General features: G+C 41.7%; 1 protein-coding gene across 2 annotated transcripts in view; it reads right to left on the bottom strand.

Annotated features, from left to right (window-relative positions):
• ZNRF2 (zinc and ring finger 2) overlaps positions 1–24,147 on the bottom strand; it is a 76,690-nt gene that overhangs the window by 11,259 nt on the left and 41,284 nt on the right. For both annotated transcript variants that reach the window (XM_066354252.1, XM_066354251.1), the window contains exon 2: positions 22,010–22,105. In XM_066354252.1, the coding sequence (XP_066210349.1) occupies positions 22,010–22,105 (96 nt within the window). The remainder of the gene's footprint in view (positions 1–22,009; positions 22,106–24,147) is intronic.

Below are 24,147 nucleotides of genomic sequence, written 5' to 3' on the forward strand. Positions count from 1 at the left end.
ACAAGCTAATCTGCCACAACCACAGACTTAAGCAGGAAAAGATTTCTAGGTAAGTATAGCTGGGTAAAGAAAATATACTGCTTATTAATGTCCCCCTCAAGTGTCTTCCCCCACTTGTCTCTCCTCTAACCCTGGAGGCCCCACCCTCAATCCCAAGTCTTGCCTCCTCCTCTTGATCTCCATTTCTCTTTCTTTAATTCTTGACAGCTTTCCACAGAGAGTGGGAATATAAAGTACCTGACTAGTGGTTAAGTTGATTGGTAGATGGGATCCACAAAATGGAGGCCACCCTAGGGGACCTGCCCATGTCACAAATCTAAAACTAAATCACCCTGCACAGATGGGGAACACCTCGCTGTCAAGGAAACCTAACATCAATCACAGTCCTTCAACTCAGTTTTAGAAGTTTACCTTATTCTAGAAAACAAGACCAGCTAGCTGACTTCCTAGCTAATCATGCCATTTCTTACTGTCTCTTCTAATACTTTATAAAAGTCACTTTGCCCAAAATCCTTCAGGAAGTGCTAGTTAGGCTACGTACACCCCTAATCCCTGGACTTGTTTCCGGTGAATAAAGAACATCAAACTCATTACTAACTAGTTTCGATTTGACACTAGGATGATAGTAGGGAGAACAAAAAGAAAAGAATCTGAAGGAAATGCTAAATGTCTGTAATTCCAAAAAATATGGCGTATTCTCAGCACTTAAGATATTTTTCCCCACAAAGATATACATTATAAACTTTTTAAAAAATCACTATTTATAAGCCTAAAACATCAGTGATTATTATCCATTAGTTTTATACATCACCAAGTTAAGAAAAAAAACCTCCATTAAACTATGATGCAAAATCAATTATAAAATGCATCTCATTTTTCAAAGTATGAGAAAGCATGTCTTAGAATTAACAGAATAGGGTATCACGTTTTCTACATTTGGATACACATTAACATCTAGATTTAAGTCTCAAATGAAAGATAAAATCTCAAATATCATAAATTTTAAAACGAGATGGATCAGCTTTTGCCATATAAGTCTATGTAATAGCTTCTCAACAGCAAATGAATATAAGCAAAAATCTAAGCACAAGCTTCTGAACTCACTGTTCACAGAAAAATAACTGTCTTGCGCTAGTTTTACGTTGACTTATGACTATCAAGTCTCATTCCTTTATTGCAATAAGCTTTTAAAAATTTTTAAGTTGGGAAAACTTTAATAGCTTAAAAGGTTTGGTTTTGTTTATTAGGAAAATTTATTTACAGTACAACAAAGATAAATCCAATCTGCATATAATTAACAATGATATCGACTTTAACAGTAAATTCTGAAAATAAAAGAATGTGATGTTTTACTTCCTAAGTACTAAATTTAAAAAATCTTTTTAGTTTAATCTAGAATGCCATATTAAAGTCAGTCATACTAATCATAAGCTTCCTAAATCTTAGTAATGAAAAATAATCAGAACTGTATTTTCTATGTTAAGGTACAAATATATACAAGAACCTACCAAACACATTAGTTTCAACACAGAAGTAGCCCAATATCCACTGTAAATAGTTTCCAGTGAAATATATCTGCTCAGAAAATAAAAAGCCAATGTTAACAGTATATTGTCCCCACTCCACTGCACTTTGATAAGTAACTATGAGTTAAATGATAGTTCACGTTCACTGCAAAACCTCAGTTACTGCCTCAAAGAGAAAAGGCTTAATTTTTCAAAACTGAAAGTCTTCTGACTGGTGGCTTAGTGGTAGAGCGTTGGCCTGGCATGTGGGTGTCCCAGGTTTGATTCCGGGTCAGGGCACACAGGAGAAGCGCCCATCTGCTTCTCCACCCTTCCTCCTGTCCCTTCTCTCTCTCTAACTCTCTCTTCCCTTCTTGCAGCTATGGCTCCATTGGAGCAAGCTGGGCTTGGGCACTGAGGATGGATAGCTCCATGCCTCACTTCAGGTGCTAAAACAGCTTGGTTGCCAAGCAATGGAGCAACGCCCAGATGGGCAGAGCATTGCCCTGTAGGGAGGGTGAATACCCTGCGGGTGGGGTGCATGCAGGAGTCTGTCTCTCTGCCTCCTCACTTCTCACTTAAGGGAAAAATAGTCTTCTTTCCAACAGAATGTCTGTATTTTTGAAAATATTTTTCATTTTTGAAATTTCACTATGCAGTGTGATTGCTACCTGCCTGAGGGCTTACTGGAGTCTGCCCCTCTCCAACCCCACCATGACACTGTCTTGTCACTCAGTTTTGAGCTTAGTACTGTGATACATTCAGAGTTGAACATGGTCTGGAAATAACACTAAACCCAGACACTGACGCATCCTCAACACAGCTGAGGAGAGATTATTAGAAATCTTCAGGCAATCTACTGAAAACATTCATGAAGACATTACCTAGAGGCAATAAGGAGTCAACGCTTCAGGACCTGGATACAATTGAGAGACTACTAACCAGCCACAACTGGTACCGGGAAAGCGGAAAGGGGCACACTACCAGAGGTAACTACCAGAGTGGCTAGTCCGGGTCTCCCTCCCCACCGGCACTGATCAAACGGAGACACACTCAAGGCTGGGAACGGACACTACGCTGCACTGCTTTTTTCAAGTGTTGATGATCTGCCTAAATTTCTGGAACAAGAAAAGTTGAATCAGTGTATCACTTATCAACCTCAATCTTTGTCTCATTCACATGGTCTATGTATTAATTTAGATGTACTGAAACAGGAAAAGAAAAAGTTAACCTGGAAGAGAGAATAATTTTTAGCCAGAGGTGGGCACCAGAATCATTTGGGTATGCACTGTCTCAACATAGGGAAAACAAATTACACATGGCAGGGCGTCTCCCTAGACACTCTCAAAGAGACACCTGTCTGAGAAATACAACTGCCAAGGGAACAGCATATAAGAGTAGAAAGAGCATAAAACTTAAAATTGAAACGAATATAAATTTCCATTCTCACTGTTGATTAGCTAGGCAACCCCAAAATGTTGGTCAACCTTGAGTTTCCTTTTACTCTTCTCTAAAAATAAGTATAATAAAGGCACTCAAATATTATGAAGATAAAATTTTAAAGAATTATGTGAAAAACTTTGTTACAAAAACACTATACATAATATTATTTTTTATTATCAGAAAGTACTTAATTGACTTCTCCAAAAACAAAGTTGACCATTTTTCTATTTCTTCTCATTCTGGTATTCTAGTTGTTTCAACTTTACTTAATATCCTAAATAATCCCTTAGACAGCAGAAACTTCTACAGAATATTCCTGACCTAGCCATTTCTAGAGACCTATTATAATCATCAGCTGGGAACAGCTACAATCAAATGACACTGCCTAATTAATTTAAATGTTTTGGTTTCATTCTGTATTTAAAAGTATATTATAAATGTCCACACTGTTGCATGCTTTTAGGTCTTTAAGTCGTTTAAATTTTTTAAATGTTATGAGGTAACTAATGTCACTGCCATATTACAGATAAGCAAATTGAGGCTCAAAGAATTAAAAGTAACTTACCAGAAGTTATGAAACTAGTTAAGTACTGGGGTCAGAATTCAAATTTAGGCTAAGTGGTTGGCTGGCCTTTTTACTACTTCTTGAATTTTGCTTTAAGAAATAATTTCACTCTGAAACTGCATAAATATTGAAGCAACTTTGAGTTTGAAATACTCAAGATGGGGACGGCTATCCTAGCTAGAGGAAGCAGCTCAAGACTGGGTTCTCTGCTTCCTGTTCAGGAGCTCTTAGAAACTGTTACAAAAACAGGTATCAGAGACAAGCTTCCATGCTTCTGCTAACTTCCACTGGACAGGAAAACAGCCCTGCTCAACAGAACTCTGCACGATGACAGAAACAGTCTTTCATCTATGCTGCCCAGAATAGCAGCTACAAGCCACACACGGCCCCAAAGGAGCACCTGAAATGTGGCCAGTGCAACTGAGGAACTACATTTTAAATTCAACTTAATTTTAGTAAATTACAAAACCTTAAAATATATAGTAGATAAGGAACATACATTTATAAACTAATTAAAAACTTCTGTAAATTGATAGCCTCAATTTCACTTGTAGCCTCAAAGCTCTTAATTTGCATTGCCCCAAAAAATTACTTAAAAGTCAAGCAGCCAAATATGCAAAATTAAAATATTTAGCAAGTACAAGCACATATTCATATAGTTACTGCAGATCAAGACACATGGAAAAAAAAGCAGACAGCCAAAATCCTTTTGGGAAAAAAAGAAAAACAAAACAAAAAAATAAATTTGTTAGAGGCAGCCAAGAAAACTCCATGCGCAAATGTCATAATCATCATAACTCTATTTTCAGATCAAGCATCCAAACAAGTATATGATCTTTTCAGAAAAATACAATGCCAAGCACTGTTATGGGTCAGGCATTTTACCTGAAGACTTATTTTTTGTTCTTGAACCCTCAATGATAGCAGTAGAAAACAAAAGCAGCTGAAATGTGAAATAATCCCTAGAAAAATCAAGAATTAAAAAAATTCACAACATTAGTAAGAAGCAATTACTAAAAGTATGAAAAATCGGGACTCACAAGGGTTATTACTGAATACTTTCTCTAATGGACTTTAAAAAGTTAACATTATTATTATCCTAGATTATAGACCCATGAGCTGCTTCTGTACTCAAATACACTCAGAAGAATGAGAAATATTTTAACAAAGGGAAGTTGCCATTTTTACTGCAAGACAAATGTATCAGTAAGAACATGGGAACAGCTTTTATTAAACTGTCTAAAACTCAGAGCTCCTAGTCAGCGTCAGCTTTTATAACTCTTTAAGAAACTTGTTCTGGTTCCAGGAGCGTGCCAGCCTCCCCTGCCTGGGTGCCGCGGGGACCGGTGCCTCCGCGCCTCTGTTCCCATGGGACCGAGAACGGACCAAACCGCCACTCTCACCTGCACTGTTAGAAACTGCAAGACTAAGTCCTCAAAACGCGCTAGAACTTGTGACTCTTCTGACTACTTTTAAGAAAATATGTGTACTCTTGGGAATATTTTGAAAATTGACAGTTGGTACCTTCTTCAAGAAAAATGTAAGTAAAATAAAATGAAATCCAAACGAAAGGTTAAATATACAAAAGGAACACTTCATACAGGGGGTCCTTGGGTTATGACAGTCTCAGCATAATGATGTTTCAAGTTTACAACACTCACTACCATAAAAACTTAAAAAAAATTGAGACATGCGAGTTTCGGCTTACGCCATTAGCACTGTACTTATGGACTACGTGGGTGAACTAGTTTGGTTGCATGCGGTGGACGAACATGCAGTAACGCGGGCCCTGAGAGAGGGAGTCGGTTCCCCCAGGATGCTCACCTTCACCATTTTGGACTGTTAAAAATTCAAGTGTTTCGTTTGTTAGGCTAGGGCAGTGGTTCTCAAAGTGTGCGCCAGGGAACACTGGTGTGCCCTAGAAGATTTCCAGGTGCGCCCTATGGTATTCCAGAGAAATATGTCCCTGTTGGGGACCAAAAAACCAACAGGGTTTTTGGAGTTTAGATTTTTGGGGGACAAAGGTGTGGGGAATTGGCTGTAAACTGACAATCTGCCCAACCCCCCACCTCACTTGCCTGATTAGGTTGCAAAAGGCTGTTAAGCTGTGGTGCTGGACTGTCACACTACCCCCATATTCCCCAAAAGACTGTAGGCAAGTTTCTTCTATCCTTTGGTATAAAGCAGGGGTCCCCAAACTACGGCCCGCGGGCCACATGCGTCCCCCTGAGGCCATTTATCCGGCCCCCGCCGCCCTTCTGGAAGGGCACCTCTTTCATTGGTGGTCAGTGAGAGGAGCATATAGTTCCCATTGAAATATTGGTCAGTTTGTTGATTCAAATTTACTTGTTCTTTATTTTAAATATTGTATTTGTTCCCGTTTTTTCCCTTTTTTTTTTTTACTTTAAAATAAGATATGTGCAGTGTGCATAGGAATTTGTTCATAGTTTTTTTATAGTCTGGCCCTCCAATGGTCTGAGGGACAGTGAACTGGCCCCCTGTGTAAAAAGTTTGGGGATCCCTGGTATAAAGTTAAGATGATATGTATGGTGGGGGTTTTCTGCACTCATGGTTCTCATAAACACAAGAATGAAAAAACTTAACACATTTGTGCCAGGACCTGCCGAATTTGCTAAATTTTACTAAGAATGTATCTACATATATATATAAAAATAACTTTTTTATTAATTTTTATTTTTTTAACCCATTTTACAAATTCTAAAAAGTATAACTCAAAAAATGTAACATAAAAATGTTTTTAATGTCAGAATAAATTTAATTTTGTCATATTTATTTTTTTAATTACCATAAAAGCACGCTTGGACTTTATATTCTCTTCTTTAATATTTGACTTATTATAACATATTTCTCAGAAATTTGTATATAGTGCACCTTCAATTATTTGTAGGATTTTAAATGTGCCCCAACTTCAAAAAGTTTGAGAACCACTGGGCTAGGGAGTGTTTCAACTTACACCAACATTTGGGTTATATCCCTGTTGCAGGAAAGAAACTGTGTCATAACCTGAGGACCCCCTATACTTATATATTTAGCTTTCCTAACTTACCTAAGGAGCTAGCTCCAGATTATCTTACAAAATTAGGTACCTAACAAGCTGCAAAATGTCATACAAATCACCTAAGAAATGATGACATTACCAAATAACTCCCTAATCATCAAATCAAATGAACTTTCCCACATGCCATCTTTGTCACAAATCACTAATAAACCAAAATTTAAAACCACTGCATACCCTGATGAGCCAAACCCTACAAGTATTTTCTTAATGAGTTGTCCACATTAAAAAGGAAAAAAAAATATTTTGAAACTGCTGAATAGACACAAAAATAAAATATACTTTAAACTAAAGTTTCAGGTCAATTTTTTTGGATCCCTGCAGAGAAAAACAGCAGTTAAAAACAAAAAAACTGAACATAGGCTCTTAATGGCAATATAAAAGGAACCAAGCAATCTGGACAACGGAAGTGGAAAGGAAAGGAAAAGAAAGAAAACAGGTTCCTTCTAAATCGTTCCAGATTGAAATTCCAACTTTCCACCTTCTTTAGGAATATAATGGGGATAACAAGAACCACCTCGTACGGCAGTGGGCAGAATGAAGGACCGCTGTTCCATGTTGGGCACTGTACCCAGCAAGGAGCAGGTTTATTATGAAGACTAATTATGTGATCACTGGCAAGAAAGAACTCGCCTTCTGAGTTTGCTTTCTCCAATCTAAACAAATGACAAAACCTGCAGGCTCCACCTGCCCTGCAAGATGGCTGTGAACATGCAATAAGATAATGCAAATGAAAGGCAGTCTTAACAGGCTTGAATTTTGCACAAACCTCTTGGAGCCTCATTTTCCACATGACTTGGTCTATAATATTGGTGATTAAAATAAAAGAGCCAATGAATGTGAGAATACTTAAAAGGTTCTGTTAGGTGAATATAAAAAAACTTACCTATTGCATTACTGAAGTGAACTGAAAATTGCCACAATGCACACCATGTTATATCAGAACTATCATCAGATTTGTGAACCAGGATTCTATCATTTAGTAGAATAAATCTGAGGAGCACTGCAATGTGTATGTCTATTGCTTTTGTTGAATGAGGCTCAAGTGCAAGGTCTTCCCCTCTGCTTCCACCTGGTCCATAAGGAAGCTGACAGGCTTAAGGACAAATATTGTTCATGGGGCACAAACTCAACTGCCTGAACAAAGGGACTGCCAGAAAACATTCAAGAAGTAGCTCATCCCTGAAAAACTGTTTCACTGACAACAGCACAGCAGTGGCCTTACATGTCAACCAAGTCTGGTCTTAGTTATAGGGATTAATAGGCAACCGTGGCAAATTGGTACATGCAGTCTTTTTTTTTTTTTTTTTACAGAAACAGAGAGAGAGACAGAGAGAGAAATAGATAGGGACAGACAGACACCTTAGTTGTTCATTGATTGCTTTCTCATATGTGCCTTGACCGTGGGGCTACAGCAGACCGAGTAACCCCTTGCTCAAGCCAGCGACCTTGGGGTCTCAAACCTGGGTCCTCCACATCCCAGTCCGATGCTCTATCCACTGCGCCACCGCCTGGTCAGGCTGTACACACAGTCTTATTAAAAGGGGATTAAATATTTAAAGGAGCTAGCTGCAAAGTTAGGTTTTTAGGTGAAATTTCTCACTTCCAAAACATTGACTCTAAAACTTTTTTTTTTTTTGTATTTTTCTGAAGCTGGAAAAAGGAAGAGACAGTCAGACAGACTCCCACATGCACTCGACTGGGATCCACCCAGCACGCCCACCAGGGGCTACGCTCTGCCCACCAGGGGGCGATGCTCTGCCCCTTCGGGGCGTCGCTCTGCCCCGACCAGAGCCACTCTAGTGCCTGGGGCAGAGGCCAAGGAGCCATCCCCAGCGCCCGGGCCATCCTTGCTCCAATGGAGCCTTGGCTGCAGGAGGGGAAGAGAGAGACAGAGAGGAAGGAGGGGCGTGGGGGTGGAGAAGCAAATGGGCGCTTCTCCTATGTGCCCTGGCCGGGAATCGAACCCGGGTCCCCCGCACGCCAGGCTGACGCTCTACCGCTGAGCCAACCCGCCAGGGCCTACTCTAAAACATTTTTGATACTGTGTAAGTCAAACAAAAATGTGTCTGTGAGCCAAATGTTGCCAATATTTTGCAACAAACAACAGTAGATTCTAAGAGATCAGGGAAGCTAGTAGGTTTTTCTTATTCCAGACAGTAGCACAGTGTTTTACACACAGGTAATGCTCAATAAATAGTTTTTGAACAGCTAATGAAGCAAAAGTGTGGTAAAGTACCAAAGAACTATAAAACTTAGTAGTGGCAACGCAATTTTAAAGAGGAAAAGTCAGGCATTAAAAGAATAAAGGTTATCTGAAGAACTTCCTTTCCCTTTCGGTAAGGGACAATATTTACATATCCTACACTGAATTTAACTCTTCCTCCCTTCCTGGAATCCTGAGAGTAACATATACCTCTAGACAAAAGAATGGGAGGTAGACACTAAAAGATTTGTGAATGTCTTTGATATGTAAAATGACACCACTATTGTGTTACCTTGTAAGTTTTAATATGTAGGAATGTTTTTTATAGATCCAACAGACAAAGGTTATAAGCTTGTTAATGACTGATTATCGTGTCATGTTCCCCTCCTTTTCCCCCAACCTGTATGTGATCAAGTCTATATAACTAGCTTCAGGGCTATTTTGGACACACATGATTTCGGTCAGCTATACCCCATGTAAGTCATATGCAGCTGGCTTATTAATAAATCTCCTCTTAAAATACTTCTGTATCCTGCCTTAATGTTTCTACATAACCTGTGGAATTAAGGTATGCTACTTTACAACAAAAGGTCTCAGGAGACTAGAGAAAACACGAAACAACAAATGAAGAGCCAAAGGACACAGAAATCGCCCAAAAGCCAGTGGGTCGCTGCTTCAGTGATTTGGCCTTTTGTTTGCAGTCCGCTGACTCAGCTAGGGTATTAGTGTATTAAGTCTTCATCCAGCAGCTTCCCATCAGCCAACCAACCAGAGAGCTCTGAATACCTGCCAAGTTTCCAACAAATTATTATAGGCTGGTTAGTATGTGTGGATAAAATATTGAAAGTATATATGCACAGGAAAGATATTTACAATGGCCACTGCTGAGATAATAAAGCAAAGTGTGAAACTCAGGTTTATCTGGAAACAATCAAGAACCTGAGACAGTAGCTCCGACATTAAGTCATGTAACTGTAAGGTATTTTTCCCCGCCAAGAAGGAAGGGGCTGTAGCCACGAAGTGTGGAATAGCAAGCGCTTTATTTAGTGCAGCGCATCCCACCCGACGAGGTCCTCTGGTCCCGGGGGACAGAGGCCAGAGGAGTTGCACGGATTAAACCACATGAGGGATATTTAAAGGGGTCCTCTAGGGTGGGTGAGCTAATATGACAGGTGAAATCTCACTGGCTGACCGACAGTCGCTCTTTTCCCAAGGACCTCTGGGAAGTTTCTTTTGGCGCACTTGGTTGTGGGTGGCCCTAGCCAAAATTCCCGGGTCTGGGCTCCCCACGTGACTGTCCCTCATTGCCCACCACCCCACAGTAACATTAACAACCACGACATCTTTCTTCATACTCTGATCCTGCTACTAAATTACTAAAACTACCATCACTAACAGCTGTATCCTGGAGACTCTGAATTCAGATTCATCTGAAATCCCATCTAACAAAACCACATGAAAATCAAGAAAGTGCAAGTGGGAAATGGGTCTTTTTTTTACTATAACTGAAGGAGAAGAAAAACAGAGTAATTTGGAAAGAGGTTTCTTTCTTTCAAACGGGCTTGCTCAAAGTCTCCATACCCTGGAACTCGGGAGGACCGGAGGGAACCCCCAGGAAGAGGCTGCTCCAACACGGAAAGTCCAGGACAGAAGCTTCCGACTAGGGCTGAGGACAGAACCCTCCCTGCGCCCCAGAACAGGGAGACTTTCTTCCTCATACCGCCCCCTGTGTCCCCAAAATCCTGAGTTTGTGCCAAGCTAATGACCGCTGGGGCTCATAAGAAATAATCTTGCATTCCATCTTCTATTTGAGAAAAAAATCACAGTATGATCTGCATGTATGTTGAGAGATTCAACAACTGCGAACATGTAACAGAGAAAGGTCATAAGCTAAGTACACACAGCAGTCTGAAGGAAAGTAAACCAAGCTGAAAAATTAAAACAGACATCTACTATGATGTTACAATAAATGGGAGGGAGGAAGCAATGACTGTAAGTAAAAGTTCCTAGAATCAAAATGTATCATTTTCAATTTTTCAGAGAAAGGTAAAATGAAAGGCCATTGCAGAGATCTAAATTAGTAATCTAGAATAAATGTCATATAAGTAATTAAAAAAAACCCAAACTGTAAGACACCATAAGACACAAAGTACAAATCCAGGAGCTCCAACATTAAAACTACAGGAGGTGCAAAAAGAGAAAAAGGAACAGAGAAATAATAATTAAAGAAATACTAGAAGAACCTGACCAGTGTGGCGCAGTGGCTCAAGTGTCGACCTGGGATGCTGATGTCCTAGGTTCAAAATCCCAAGGTCACTGGCTTGAGCGAAGGATCATAGACATGGTCAACTGTTTGACCCCATGGTCACTGGCTTGAGCAAGAGGTCACTGGGTTGGCTTGAGCCCCCTGGTCAAGGCACGTATGAGAGGCAACCAATGAACAAGTAAAGTGACACACCTACAAGCTGATGTTTCTCATCTCTCACCCTCTGACTCTCGCTCACAAAAAGGGGAAAAAATATTAGAAGAAAATAATCCCTGAACCAACTAAAGATTTCGAGTTTTACGCTGAAAGGATTCATGAAGTCTCAAGCAAGACTAATAAGAGATGGGAATAGGGTGGATAAACATGTAAATAGATATGCTGAGAAAAAATAGAATTTCTAATCTTCAAAAAAGGAATCAACCTATAAGCTTCCAAATGGAAAAAACAGGTAACTTTAAATGAATGATTGAATGAATGAGATCCGGTCAAGACTTCTCATCTATAACAATGGGAGTTAGAGAGTAGAACAGTTTTACAGACTTATAGGGGAAAAAAGTAACTGAAATACAAATGTCCTCTATGTTCAGCCAAGATAATATTTATTCATGAAAACAAACAAAAGCCTTTGAGTATCCAATAGCTCATTAAGTATAACATCCAATAAAAGGAAACTAAAAGAAAAATCTCAACATACAGAAAGAGATAAAAAATAGCAGTGAGCAGTACATGTATAAGTGAAATTTAAAGCTAAATAGATAATACTGTGTTGAGACTGTAAGAAAACTACGGATTTTGAAAGAGAAGCAATATAATGCCCATGCAATCTTTATAACATAAAATGTTAGGTCCAATAGACTTTGGAATATCCGAGAGCTGCAGACAGAGGCAGAGGGAGTGGCGAGAGGAGAGTGAACAAGAGTGACATGAGAAGAACACAGAGAACCCCTGTTAAATGTTAAGAGTTAAATACAAGTCCCCAAGAGGCAGAGCCCACCCCAAAACCACACGCCTCAGTGGCTGGGAACACACTTCCGAAGGCATTCTCTGAGGCAAATCCAGGACAGCTCTGAATGATCACAGCTGAAGCGACTTCCAGAGGGGTGGAAAAGGCATTTAAACAAAAGTTTTACAGGTAATAAATGGTCACTGAAAAAACATTCACAAGCATTTTTTTTTAATTCCTCTCTAAATCTTTATTGAACTCAACACAATATTCAGTGCTTCTCTGCAAAATCTCTTTGGGAAAAAACCCTTAAAAAATCACATTGCATATTTTCCTATCTGCAAAGATCAACATCGCCGGCATACTGTATAGAGCAGGTAGGTGCTCTCATACACTCCCTTTACCATAAAGTGAGCCACCCTACTGCCAACCCTCAGGTCACTCTCCCCGATTCCAGCAGTCACTAACCAGTTCTTCCTAAGCCTCTGTGTGATGTGTCTTTCTCCTCCCAGCACATCACGGAACCACTTCCCACTTCAAATACCATACTGGTCTCCTAGCTGGCCTGCAAAGAAATCCTTTCCCTTACAAACATTTCTGCATGCAAGTGCAAGATGAATCCAAGTCCCAAATAATTTATTAAAAACCTTCTCTATACCTAATTTACCTTTTCACCTTCAATTCTTTTATCATTCTCCCTTACCCAAATTATACTTGCCTCATTGTTATTTCTAAACACACCCTCCATTTCTCTCCCAATGTTATTAATCCTTTCAAGGTCTAGACTAAATGTCTGAAAAAACTAATTTATTTTTTACTATAGACTTTGTGAACGGGCAAAACTGTTGACAGATGTGGGCTGTCCCAGCTTTCTTACATAGAGAAACCATACAAATGAGATACATTTAAAAATGCATTTTATTAATATCTGTAGTAGAATTTCTTTAAAATGAGTTAGTCCATACCATCTCCTAACCAAACTAAGAACTGTAAGGGGGGGAATCCTTTTCCCTTTGAGGATAGCAAAAATAGTTCACTTAATTTCTTGCACTCCAAAAGCCTCTTTAAGGTCTCTGTATTATTTCTTATTATTTCTTAAGGAGAACACAAAAAAAGTAAAAACTATGAAATGATGAGACAACTTAAGAATCAGTAAATAAAGAAAAAAAGATGTCAGCCCTGGCCAGGTAGCTTAGTTGGTTCGAGCATCATTGTCATACGCCAAGGCTGCAGGTTCAATCCCTGGTCAGGGCACATACAAGAATCAACCAATGAATGCATAAATAAGTGAAATAAAAAACAGATGTTTCTTTCTCTCTCTCTCCCTTCTTCTAAAATCAATAATTAAAATCTAAAAGAAAAAAGAAGTCATCTTTCTCCTTAAATTTTATTAATGAAATCTGAAACCTACTTAATGTTTTAGAGATCGATCGGAACTTCCCTCTAAATTTCAATTTCTATTCTATGTATCTTCTTTTATAATAAGCCACAGGAAAAACTGTATCTCAAGATAAACATTTATCTATGTATAGTTAGCTTTTTACAGTATTTCTATTTCTGTACAGAATATGAAAGGATCTATGCTTCTATAAAGATTAAGCAATCTGTCTATCATCATATTTAGACTTCAGATTTCAGCTGTGTAGGTAAGTCACTGTGTTGCTTATAAAAAGTAGGACATTTTTTTAATTAAACTGCAGCCTGAAATTGTCATATTATCCTCCCATCTCCCATCTTCCCATATTTTACAGAACTATTACTGCTGTGTAAGACTTTTGGACATCTAATTTGGAATTAAACTATGGGTTTTCAAAATAAAATATCAAAAAACTTTTTAAGGGCCCTGGCCATTTGGCCCAGTGGACAGAACATCAGCCTAGCATATGGACATCCCAGGTTCAAGTCCTAGTCAGGCACACATGGATATGACCATCTGCTTCTCCCCCTCCTTCTCCCCTCCTGTAGCCAGTGGCTCAATGGGTTCAAGTATTGGCCCTGGGTGCTAAATATAGCTCGGCTGGTCCCAGTGTAAGCCTCAAGTGCTAAAAATAACTTGGTTGATTTGAGCATTGGCCCCATACAGGGTTGCTGGGTGGATCCCATTTGGGTTGCATGTGGGAGTCTATCTCTCCTCCTCAAAAAAAAAAATAATTTTTTTTAGATTTGTTAGCATATTAAACATGGTACCTACTATATGTTTACCTCTCGAAGTCAAAGGTAACATTTCTTAATAGTTACAACAGAGTTTGTTACTCAGCACTCACTACCTATGCATAATTTCTCATTTGATTCTCACAATAACTCCCCTAGAAGACAGGCATTATTTCTAGCCCTAAGTTTATAGGAGAGAAAACCAAGACCAAGATTACATAGCCATTAAGTGACAGAATAGACATTTGAACCCAGCAAGCTAAATTCCAAGTTCATATTTTGTACAAAGTATTGTTGTTCTTTATAACACTTTAAATGCAGATTGGTGTCTTTGAGTAGCTATATTAACAGAAGCAGCAAAATTGATTTTAGTGTCATAAGTATGTAATTCTGGTAACTGTAGATAAGATTAATGGATAAGACTAACAATAGTAAAGTTTCTTGTTATGTCCATTTCTGATTACCTCTATAAAAAACAGGGGTTTTTTTCTTATTCATCTTTTTATGATTTTAGTAATTTGAAAATAAACAGGCCCTGGCAGCTTTGCCTAGTGGTATCAGCCCAGCGTGTAGAAATCCCAGGTTCAATTCCTGGTCAGGGCACACAGGAGAAGCGCCCATCTGCTTCTCCAATCCTCCTCCTCCTATCTCTCTCTTCTGCTCCCACAGCCATGGCTCGATTCGTTCCAGCATATCAGCCTGGGCACTGAGGGAGGCTCCACGGAGCCTCTGCCTCAGGCACTAAAACCAGCTCAGTTGGGAGCATGGACCCAGATGGGTAGAGCATCAGCTCCAGACAGGAGTTGCCAGGAGGATCCCAGTCTGGGCGCATGTGGGAGTCTGTCTATCTCCCTTCCTCTCACTTGGGAGAAAAAGAGAAAATAAACATATTTATAGTTTTAAAGTTCTTAGGGTGCTAATTCTAATCACATCTGCTGACTATCACACCTATTTTTAATTTTTCATCACAAGTTCCCTTTTAATAAAAGGTAACTATTTTTCTATAGAAATCCCATGTGGGTTGTAGAATAGTTCTTCTTTTGTTTTGCCAACCTCTTCTGGGACATCATCTCTTTGGAAATTTCCATAGGATAGTATAAGGGGTTTGACACTTTCTGCTGCACTAATTTTTCACTGCATGGCTTGACAACCAATTTAAAGCACTGAAACCTAACTTCACTTCAGTGCTGCTCCATAACGGCTGTCACCTTTATGAGGTCATTTAAAACTACAATCAGGAATCACATTTAAATTAAAACTCAACCCAGAAATCACCAATGCAAATAAATAAACAAAGACACCAAGTCAGATAAGGAAAGTCCTCCAGAGAAGGGCAAGTTCACAGAAACTCAGGATATGATAATTACTTCCTTATTTAAAATTCTGCTTAGTGGCCGTGAGCAACTTGTTTTTGTTTTGTTTTTTTTACCTCAATTATAAGAGGTGCCATTAAAATGTGTGTGTTGGGGTAGATCTTAAAACCAAGAAAATGTAGTATGTAAGGGAGAAAGCAAGTTTATAACTTAAAATGAAAACCACAACCGGCTGAAAAGCCAGGCAGTCTCTACAGAGGGAGAAAGCAGGCTCCTCCCTGCAGTGAGCCCGGGAGGGCGGGTCCCTAGAGGCTGCATGCGCACTCCAGGAGAGAGCGCTGATGCTGGCCAAGGTCTGCCATCATTCCAGTGAGCGTGTAACACACACTCCCCGGGGCAGCACTCCGGGAGAGAGTGCTGATGCTGGCTGCGGTCTGCCATCATTCCAGTGAGCGTGTAACACACACTCCCCGGGGCAGCACTCCGGGAGAGAGCGCTGATGCTGGCCGCGGTCTGCCATCGTTCCAGTGAGCGTGTAACACACACTCCCCCGGGGCAGCACTCCGGGAGAGAGTGCTGATGCTGGCTGCGGTCTGCCATCATTCCAGTGAGCGTGTAACACACACTCCCCGGGGCAGCACTCCGGGAGAGAGTGCTGATGCTGGCTGCGGTCTGCCATCATTCCAGTGAGCGTGTAACACACACTCCCCGGGGCAGCACTCCGGGAGAGAGCGCTGATGCTGGCTGCGGTCTGCCATCGTTCCAGTGAGCGTGTAACACACACTCCCCCGGGGCAGCACTCCGGGAGAGAGTGCTGATGCTGGCTGCGGTCTGCCATAATTCCAGTAAGCGTGTAACACACACTCCCCGGGGCAGCACTCCGGGAGAGAGCGCTGATGCTGGCCACGGTCTGCCATCGTTCCAGTGAGCGGTCTGCCATCATTCCAGTGAGCGTGTTACACACACTCCCCGGGGCAGCACTCCGGGAGAGAGCGCTGATGCTGGCCACGGTCTGCCATCGTTCCAGTGAGCGTGTAACACACACTCCCCCGGGCAGCACTCCGGGAGAGAGCGCTGATGCTGGCCGCGGTCTGCCATCGTTCCAGTGAGCGTGTAACACACACTCCCCAGGGCAGCACTCTGGGAGAGAGCGCTGATGCTGGCCGCGGTCTGCCATCGTTCCAGTGAGCGTGTAACACACACTCCCCGGGGCAGCACTCCGGGAGAGAGCGCTGATGCTGGCCACGGTCTGCCATCGTTCCAGTGAGCGTGTAACACACACTCCCCGGGCAGCACTCCGGGAGAGAGCGCTGATGCTGGCCGCGGTCTGCCATGGTTCCAGTGAGCGTGTAACACACACTCCCCGGGGCAGCACACAACCTGGGATCCTTTTAACTCCCTTTCAACTGACTTAATACAGAGGTGGGCAAAAGTAGGGTTACAATTGTTTGTAAGGAAAATACTACAACGTATGGCCAGTAGTCACCACCGTCACAGCCATGCATGTGCAGGTTCCCATCAGATTCAGAGACAGTAAAGAAACAGCAGAGCCAAAAACTGGTGGGCCATGCCTTTATTCTAGCCTCGCAACAGGCCGGCGAGTAAAAACACACACAGGACTCCAAAACCCACTGACACATTCTCCGGTTCCACAACCAGGAGAATCTTTTCTGGTTTTTCCTAGAATCAAAAGCCCCACCAGTCTCAGCAGAGCTCACAAGAGCCCTCACCTCTGTTCCCCATCGGCACACCTCCTCCCTTCTCCTCTCTGCACAAACTCTGCAAAAACATGGCCTCCTTCTTCCAGTGCTTGCTCCAGTTCCAGGATCTGCATCTCTTTCTCCCACGGCCATTCCGACTCCTTCTGCTGCTCAGTTTGCAGGCCTCGAGCAGCCTCTTCACAGCGCTCTCGGTTTCCTTTTGCAGGGATGTAAAAGTCAGCCAGCCCACGGTCCCCAGAAAGACAGCCATGGGGAACCATAACAACAGCCAGGCCTCTACCCCACCCCTCAAGGGTAGGGGTGGCTCACACCAATCTGATCCGAATCCTGCTGCAAACTATGCCAAATGTATGGGCAGTAGTTGCCGCCATCACAGCCATGCACGTGCAGGTTCAGGTTCCCATCAGATTCAGACAGATAGTAAAGAAACTGCAGGGCCAAAAACCGGTGGGCCATGCCTTTATTCTAGCCTCGCAACCGGCTGTTGAGTAAAAACACACACATGGGCACCAAAACCCATGCACGTTCTCCGGCTCCACAACCAGGGGAATCTCTTCCAGGTTTTCCTAGAATCAAAGGCCCCCACCTGCTCAGTCACCTCTGGTTCCCATTTCCTTCTCTCTGCACAAACTCTGCATAAACTGGCTTCCCCTTCAGCACCCGCCATCTTGGCTCCTTTCTCTACAAAATGGCCTCCCTCTTCTTTTAAAACTTTTTGGCAGGAAAACCCTTCCTCCAATGCACATTAGCATAACAAAGCCCCTTCCCAAGCAGGAAGGTAATTAATTAGCAGTTTCACCTGGCAGCACCATTCACGTGGGCAGCAGCCATTTTTAACAAAGTGAGCATAGTCAGTTTACAAACTTATTTGCTCAATATATAGTAATTAGTAAATAAGAATACAAGAATAAGCACTGTTTCGCACCCTCACAGCTGTAACCCTATTTCTGCCCAGCCTTGTATTTCTTCAGATATGTTCATGAGCAGAGTCCGAGCTCACTCTGCCCAGAGTCTACTTCTTTCTGATGACTTTGAAAAGCTTCTGCTTTGATCCCCTATCTGAGTTTACAACGAATTCTCAGAAGATAAACTGACTTCAAATGACACCTCCTCCCCAGTACCTGTACACACACACAAAACAGTACCAACTCTAAATAAAGATACCTTAAATGCAGATCTTACTGTTCGCAATCACTGACATTGAAAAGAAAACTGAACCCTATGTAATGCAAAATATGCTATGAACCAGTAAAGTTTAAAAACCAACAAAATCAAGACTAAAAATTTGCTAACAATATTTATCTCATTTGTTGGTTCGTGCTGAAACATATTAGGAGACAAGAATGAAGGAAATGAAGGAAAATTATGCTCATAAAGTTTTATCATGTTCCTAGACTACACAACAAATTACTAGGTCCACAAATTAAACGATGAAGTACATGAAAGAGGAAAAAGTATATGAAGTAGGCAGGCCCTGACTTAAGGGTAATCTAAATAGATGAACATTCATTGTGGCATTCTGAAATTTTTTCCCATCCTGCAAAATTATACCTGCAGCGGCCAAGCACTCAGGACACTGACCACTGCCTGCCACTGACCACTGATCACTTTTGGCCTCCTACCTGAACTCTGCTGAGAGCTCCACCTGGTCAGTCAATTGTCTTCATCAGTTACTACAACTTGGGTGTTTGGATATATTGATAATAAAGATTTTTAAAACAAGAAAGTTGGGTGGGTTAGTCTGGAAACCAAGCCAACATTTAAAATGTCATCTCTGTGAGTCTGCATATGAAACTCCAAATTACCAACTTATATCCAAATTTCTGCAATTCATCCTCTTCTGAAATTTGACTATAAATACTTCCAGCCCAAAAAACAAATCTACTTCTCCTTGCTAATTGACAGTGTTAAAATATACATTTAATAAATAAAATTCAAAATTTCAGATGTAGCTACTGAGATATACCTGCAAAAGGTATAAATTAATAATCACTATGCTGGATAAAATTCTCTTATTAAGTCATTAAAAAGATAAAAAATAGTCACCCTTGTTAAGCCTCAAGTCAGCGAACCAAGGCTTAATACTTAGCCTAATTACAATTTCAGCCTCTCCCAGGAATATAACCTATAACCAGTCAATGTGAAATTAGCTGATCAACACTAGTGAGGTAATCCGCCAGACAGACCCCTGCCTTCCCCTAAAAGGAAGACGACCTTGCCTGACCCCGTTTGCTCTTTGGTAACTCCCTGTCCAGCCCCCTTTTACTATGAAGGCCTTTCATCTTATATAGCCTTTGCCTCTGCTAGATGGGATGCTGCCGCCTAATTCCTGAATCACTGATAAAATCAATCAGATCTTCAAAGTTATTCAGCTGCATTTTGTTTAACAAGTAAAATGTAGGCCTGACCTGTGGTGGCGCAGTGGATAAAGCGTCGACCTGGAATGCTGAGGTTGCCGGTTCAAAACCCTGGGCTTGCCTGGTCAAGGCACATATGGGAGTTGATGCTTCCTGCTCCTCCCCCCTTCTCTCTCTCTGTCTCTCTCTCTTTTCTCTCTCTCTCTCTCTCTCCTTTCTAAAATGAATAAATAAAATAAAACAAGTAAAATGCATATCTCTCGATGTAATCAACTTCTAGGAATTCAAATATGAAGTTTGAGGAGACCAGGTGACTAAAAAGAGTATTTCAAAAACTCTGACTCACCTGGTTCTGAACTTCGTAATAATCCTAGATGCCTCGACTAGACATTACAGAGAGCAATTCTCACACAGACTCACTCATGGTAAGAGATGGCATTTGGGGGCTCAAGGAAAGCAGAATGTGCTACCCCAAAACACATATCTCGGGCAATGAGGGATTATTTTAAGATGATTCAGAAAGTGCAGACACAAGAGAGGCTCCGAAAACAGGAATTAACCTTCTCTAAGGGAAATGTATAAAGGAAATCGTTTGTAAGGGCATCTCCCTCTCTGCTCCAGAAGAGAAGGGTAACTCACAACAGAATGTAGAACCTTACTCAAAAGAGCAGGTAACTAAAATCAACACACACCCCTGCTTACTACAATTTCTATGGTAACCTCCCATAACTGGCCTCCCTACCCTCATTTTCTTCTTGTCTTTAGTTGAAGATGATACTGAAGCCCACATTCTAAACTCCCTCGGATATCTGCTCACTTTCCCCCGGTTGCCTCACATATACAGAGTGGATATACGTGTTAATACAATTTTGTTTGTTTTTCTCATTAATCCCAACTTTTATTACAGGGGTCTCAGCCAAGACAGAAAAGGGTATAGGAATTACTTTTCTCTTCCCTACAACGCTCTCCCTTGAACGCAGGGTGGGTGGGAATTCCCGCCGGCATGTCCCTGTCACGGGAAGCACGGGACCAGCAGCCACCCCTCTGCCCTGAGCCAGCGCTCCTCCTCTCACCCCCAGTTAGCCACTGTCCGAGTTTTACAACTTCCAGAACCACATAAGATGTTTGTGAAGCTGTTTTTGTTTCTTTTGAATGTTTAGAGTTTACATTTAACAAATTAAAATTTTCAGACTACCTACCTTAAAGTAAGTATACCACCAAATAAGTGGTGTAGGAGAAAACTTCGATGACTTTAGCACAGTTAAATCAGGATATTAGAAAGTGCCCAACATCGACACACACACAGTCTATTTTCTAGTCTAGATACATCACACAAAAAGTACAGGCACAGACAACTAAGATGGTATGCAACTACATTACATGGTCAAAGAAAATAACACTTGTGCTTCTACAGGTCAAGTCCAGATTATTAATATCTAAGAATATTTATTTTAAAGACCCCTGTAATAAACAAAATTATTATAGAGGGCAATGATAAGATAATGAGGTAAGTATAAGAAACCAGCCCAATTACTTTTACCTCAAATTTGAGAGAAAATACAAATGCTTTTTATTTCTTAAGTAACTGAATTTCAACTAGATTATGCAAAGTAGCCAAGTCAATTTCATAACACAAAAGGGTTTGGATATAATCAACAGGTACATTTACTCAAAGCTACTTGTACTCACTCACTGGAAAATGAATGGGAAAAAGTAATCTCCTGTCACCACCATAAAAGTGTGGCCAAAGTACTGCCTCATCAGAGGAAGAAAGAGTCATAAGTCAGTTTCTATAAAGGCCAAAGTAACATGCTCGTCTCCACGTTAAATCCCACCTCTCCCAACAGTGCTCTGAGTCTGAAGAGAAGCCTCAGGCTGACAGGAAAAGTGCCACTGCCCTGGCTGACCCGGGAAGGTCCCAGGCTGCAGAGGGCATCTCTGTCTGCGTCACTGTTTCACAAGTTCTTCACCCTAGTTCTTCATACTGAGAGGTACTCAAGAGACAGCTGTTGAATGAAGTCCATCTTTCAATGGGCTTCACCGTTTACTGGTACTCTTCCTATATATTCTATTTCAAACCAAAATTTACATTTGAGAAATATGAAATTTCTCATATGCTTTTGTCGTTTGTGACTTCTATTCATGAAACTTTGAAAAGAGCTCTCTTTTTTCCTTTACTTTAGTGCACTGATTTAAAGCTCGAAGTAAACTATTTGATTTTTTCCCCCAAGTATATTTCAAAATGTACCAAAACTACACTGGAAACCCTCCTAGAGGTTTGACCATCTAGGGCTCGTGGTCAGGAAACAACGGCGGCAGAGCGCCAGCCGTAACTGAAAGACCAGGGGCCTCCAGGGTCAGAGACGGTCCTTCTTGGCCTTTCACAGTTCCCCCGAAGCATGAAATTCATAAAGATCTACGGTAATTCTACTTTAAAATATTATTTTAAAGCACAGGACTTACCATTATAGGTTATTCTTGGCTTTGTTAAACACATCACAAGATGTAAATCCATTTCATCTGAGGGTACAAATTTTGAGCATACAGGGCACTTAAAACCTAAAGAGTAAAAGAAAACCATGTTACTTAACTATTCTGAATATCCAACTATAAGTTTTTTATTTTTTATTTTTATTTGTTGATGTGAGAGAAGGGGAAAGAAGGGAGGGAGGAGAGAAAAACATCAGTCTGTTGTTTCCCTTATTTATGCATTCACTGGTTGAGTCTCGTATGTGGCCCTGACCAAGGGCCGGACTTGCAATCTTGGTTTATCGCGACGATGCTAACCAACTCAACTACCCAGCCAGGGCCGACTATGATTTTTTTAAAAACTGGAAAATAAAGAACACTTCAAACTTCAATATTATACTTATAATAATAATATACTACCTACATGCAACTTAAAGTTTGGAAAAAAGTTTGTGACTGTGATATTTGACTTTATTTAAATAAGTTAATGAAAGTCATCCCATTTCTAATAAAATAAGTTCAAATGAGGAGAATCTGGTTCACTACAAAACTCCCCTATCTTTTTCTAATGCATAGGTCCAATCATTCTCATTTCTGATATTTTTACATTGATCTGGACTTATGATTTTGTTATAGCATTGTATTCTGACCGTTCTGTGCAAATCCCCCTCCCTGGGCTGGTGTAGTACAATCTGAGTCACACGTTTTGTAGCTATCAACAGTACCTTAGAAACCTCCACTGCACTGATCTTTAAAAACTGTATATGAAGAAAGTGAACCCTTTCAGAACAGCAAAATCAGGTCTAGAAGCTAAGGCTGCTGACTTCTAGGACAGTGGCCTTTTGCCACAACATGCTACTTAAGTCACAATGCAAACAGGAAACACAGCACCAACAGGGCAGATCGCTCAGCCAATCTTGACACCTACATACTAGCTCGTTTCCTACAATACTCCAGCGGCGCTCTATTAAACATCAGCTGGCATATCCATTCAGCTAGGCCTGCCCTGCCCCGCCCCCTGCGGGGACTGGCCCTTCCCTGCGGTCCTCGCCGTTTCCCTGCTGCTCTCCAGCTCCCTCCACGGACCCCCTACCGCACTTAACACCTGACCCAAGAAAGCCTCTTCCCAGTTCACTTGAAGAACAACCAGAAGTGACACAAAGAGCTGGTCTGGGTCAATGTTTTCCTTAGAAATGTGACTGAAAAACAGTAGAAGAGGACACTGGTCAGCTGTTAAGGCTGAAGCGAGGCGGTCACATGCAGGTTTATAGAGACTGAAGTGCCCGTCCTGGCTCAACTGACAGGAGCACAGAAACTAGCGGCAAACAGAGGAAAACGGTGACTGGAGACGGTGGGGCAGATGTGCGGAGGGGCCGCGCAGAGCACCGGTCAGGAGCTGGCCCCTCCCCAGGCGCGAACACACCGCAGGGGGAGCACCGGTCAGGAGCCAGCCCCCCCCCCCCCCTCGCTGCACACACTCGGGCCCCTCCCCAGGCGCGCACACCGCAGGCCGAGCCTGATACAAGCAGGGAGAGGTTTCAGCATCATGGGCACTTCATCCAGGAACTCAACATCCTGAAGAAATAGGTGGTTTTGAACAGTTTTCCACAGTATATTCAAAGCATTTAAAGAAACTAAAAATTCAGGTGGTTCTTTGTGTATTTTCTTTTCTCTCCTTAGGCTTTACTTTAGCTCTACATTAAGATATTATTATTGGCCCTGGCCGGTTGGCTCAGTGGTAGAGCGTCGGCCTGGCGTGCGGGGGACCCGGGTTCGATTCCTGGCCAGGGCACATAGGAGAAGCACCATTTGCTTCTCCACCCCACCCCCCTCCTTCCTCTCTGTCTCTCTCTTCCCCTCCCGCAGCCAAGGCTCCATTGGAGCAAAGATGGCCCGGGCGCTGGGGATGGCTCCTTGGCCTCTGCCCCAGGCGCTAGAGTGGCTCTGGTCGCGACAGAGCGACGCCCCAGAGGGGCAGAGCATCGCCCCCTGGTGGGCAGAGCGTTGCCCCTGGTGGGCGTGCCGGGTGGATCCTGGTCGGGCGCATGCGGGAGTCTGTCTGACTGTCTCTCCCCGTTTCCAGCTTCGGAAAAATACCAAAAAAAAAAAAGATATTATTATTATGGCCCTGG

This window comes from Saccopteryx leptura, chromosome 12 (genome assembly GCF_036850995.1).
Source record: "Saccopteryx leptura isolate mSacLep1 chromosome 12, mSacLep1_pri_phased_curated, whole genome shotgun sequence".
Taxonomy (NCBI): Eukaryota; Metazoa; Chordata; class Mammalia; order Chiroptera; family Emballonuridae; genus Saccopteryx; species Saccopteryx leptura.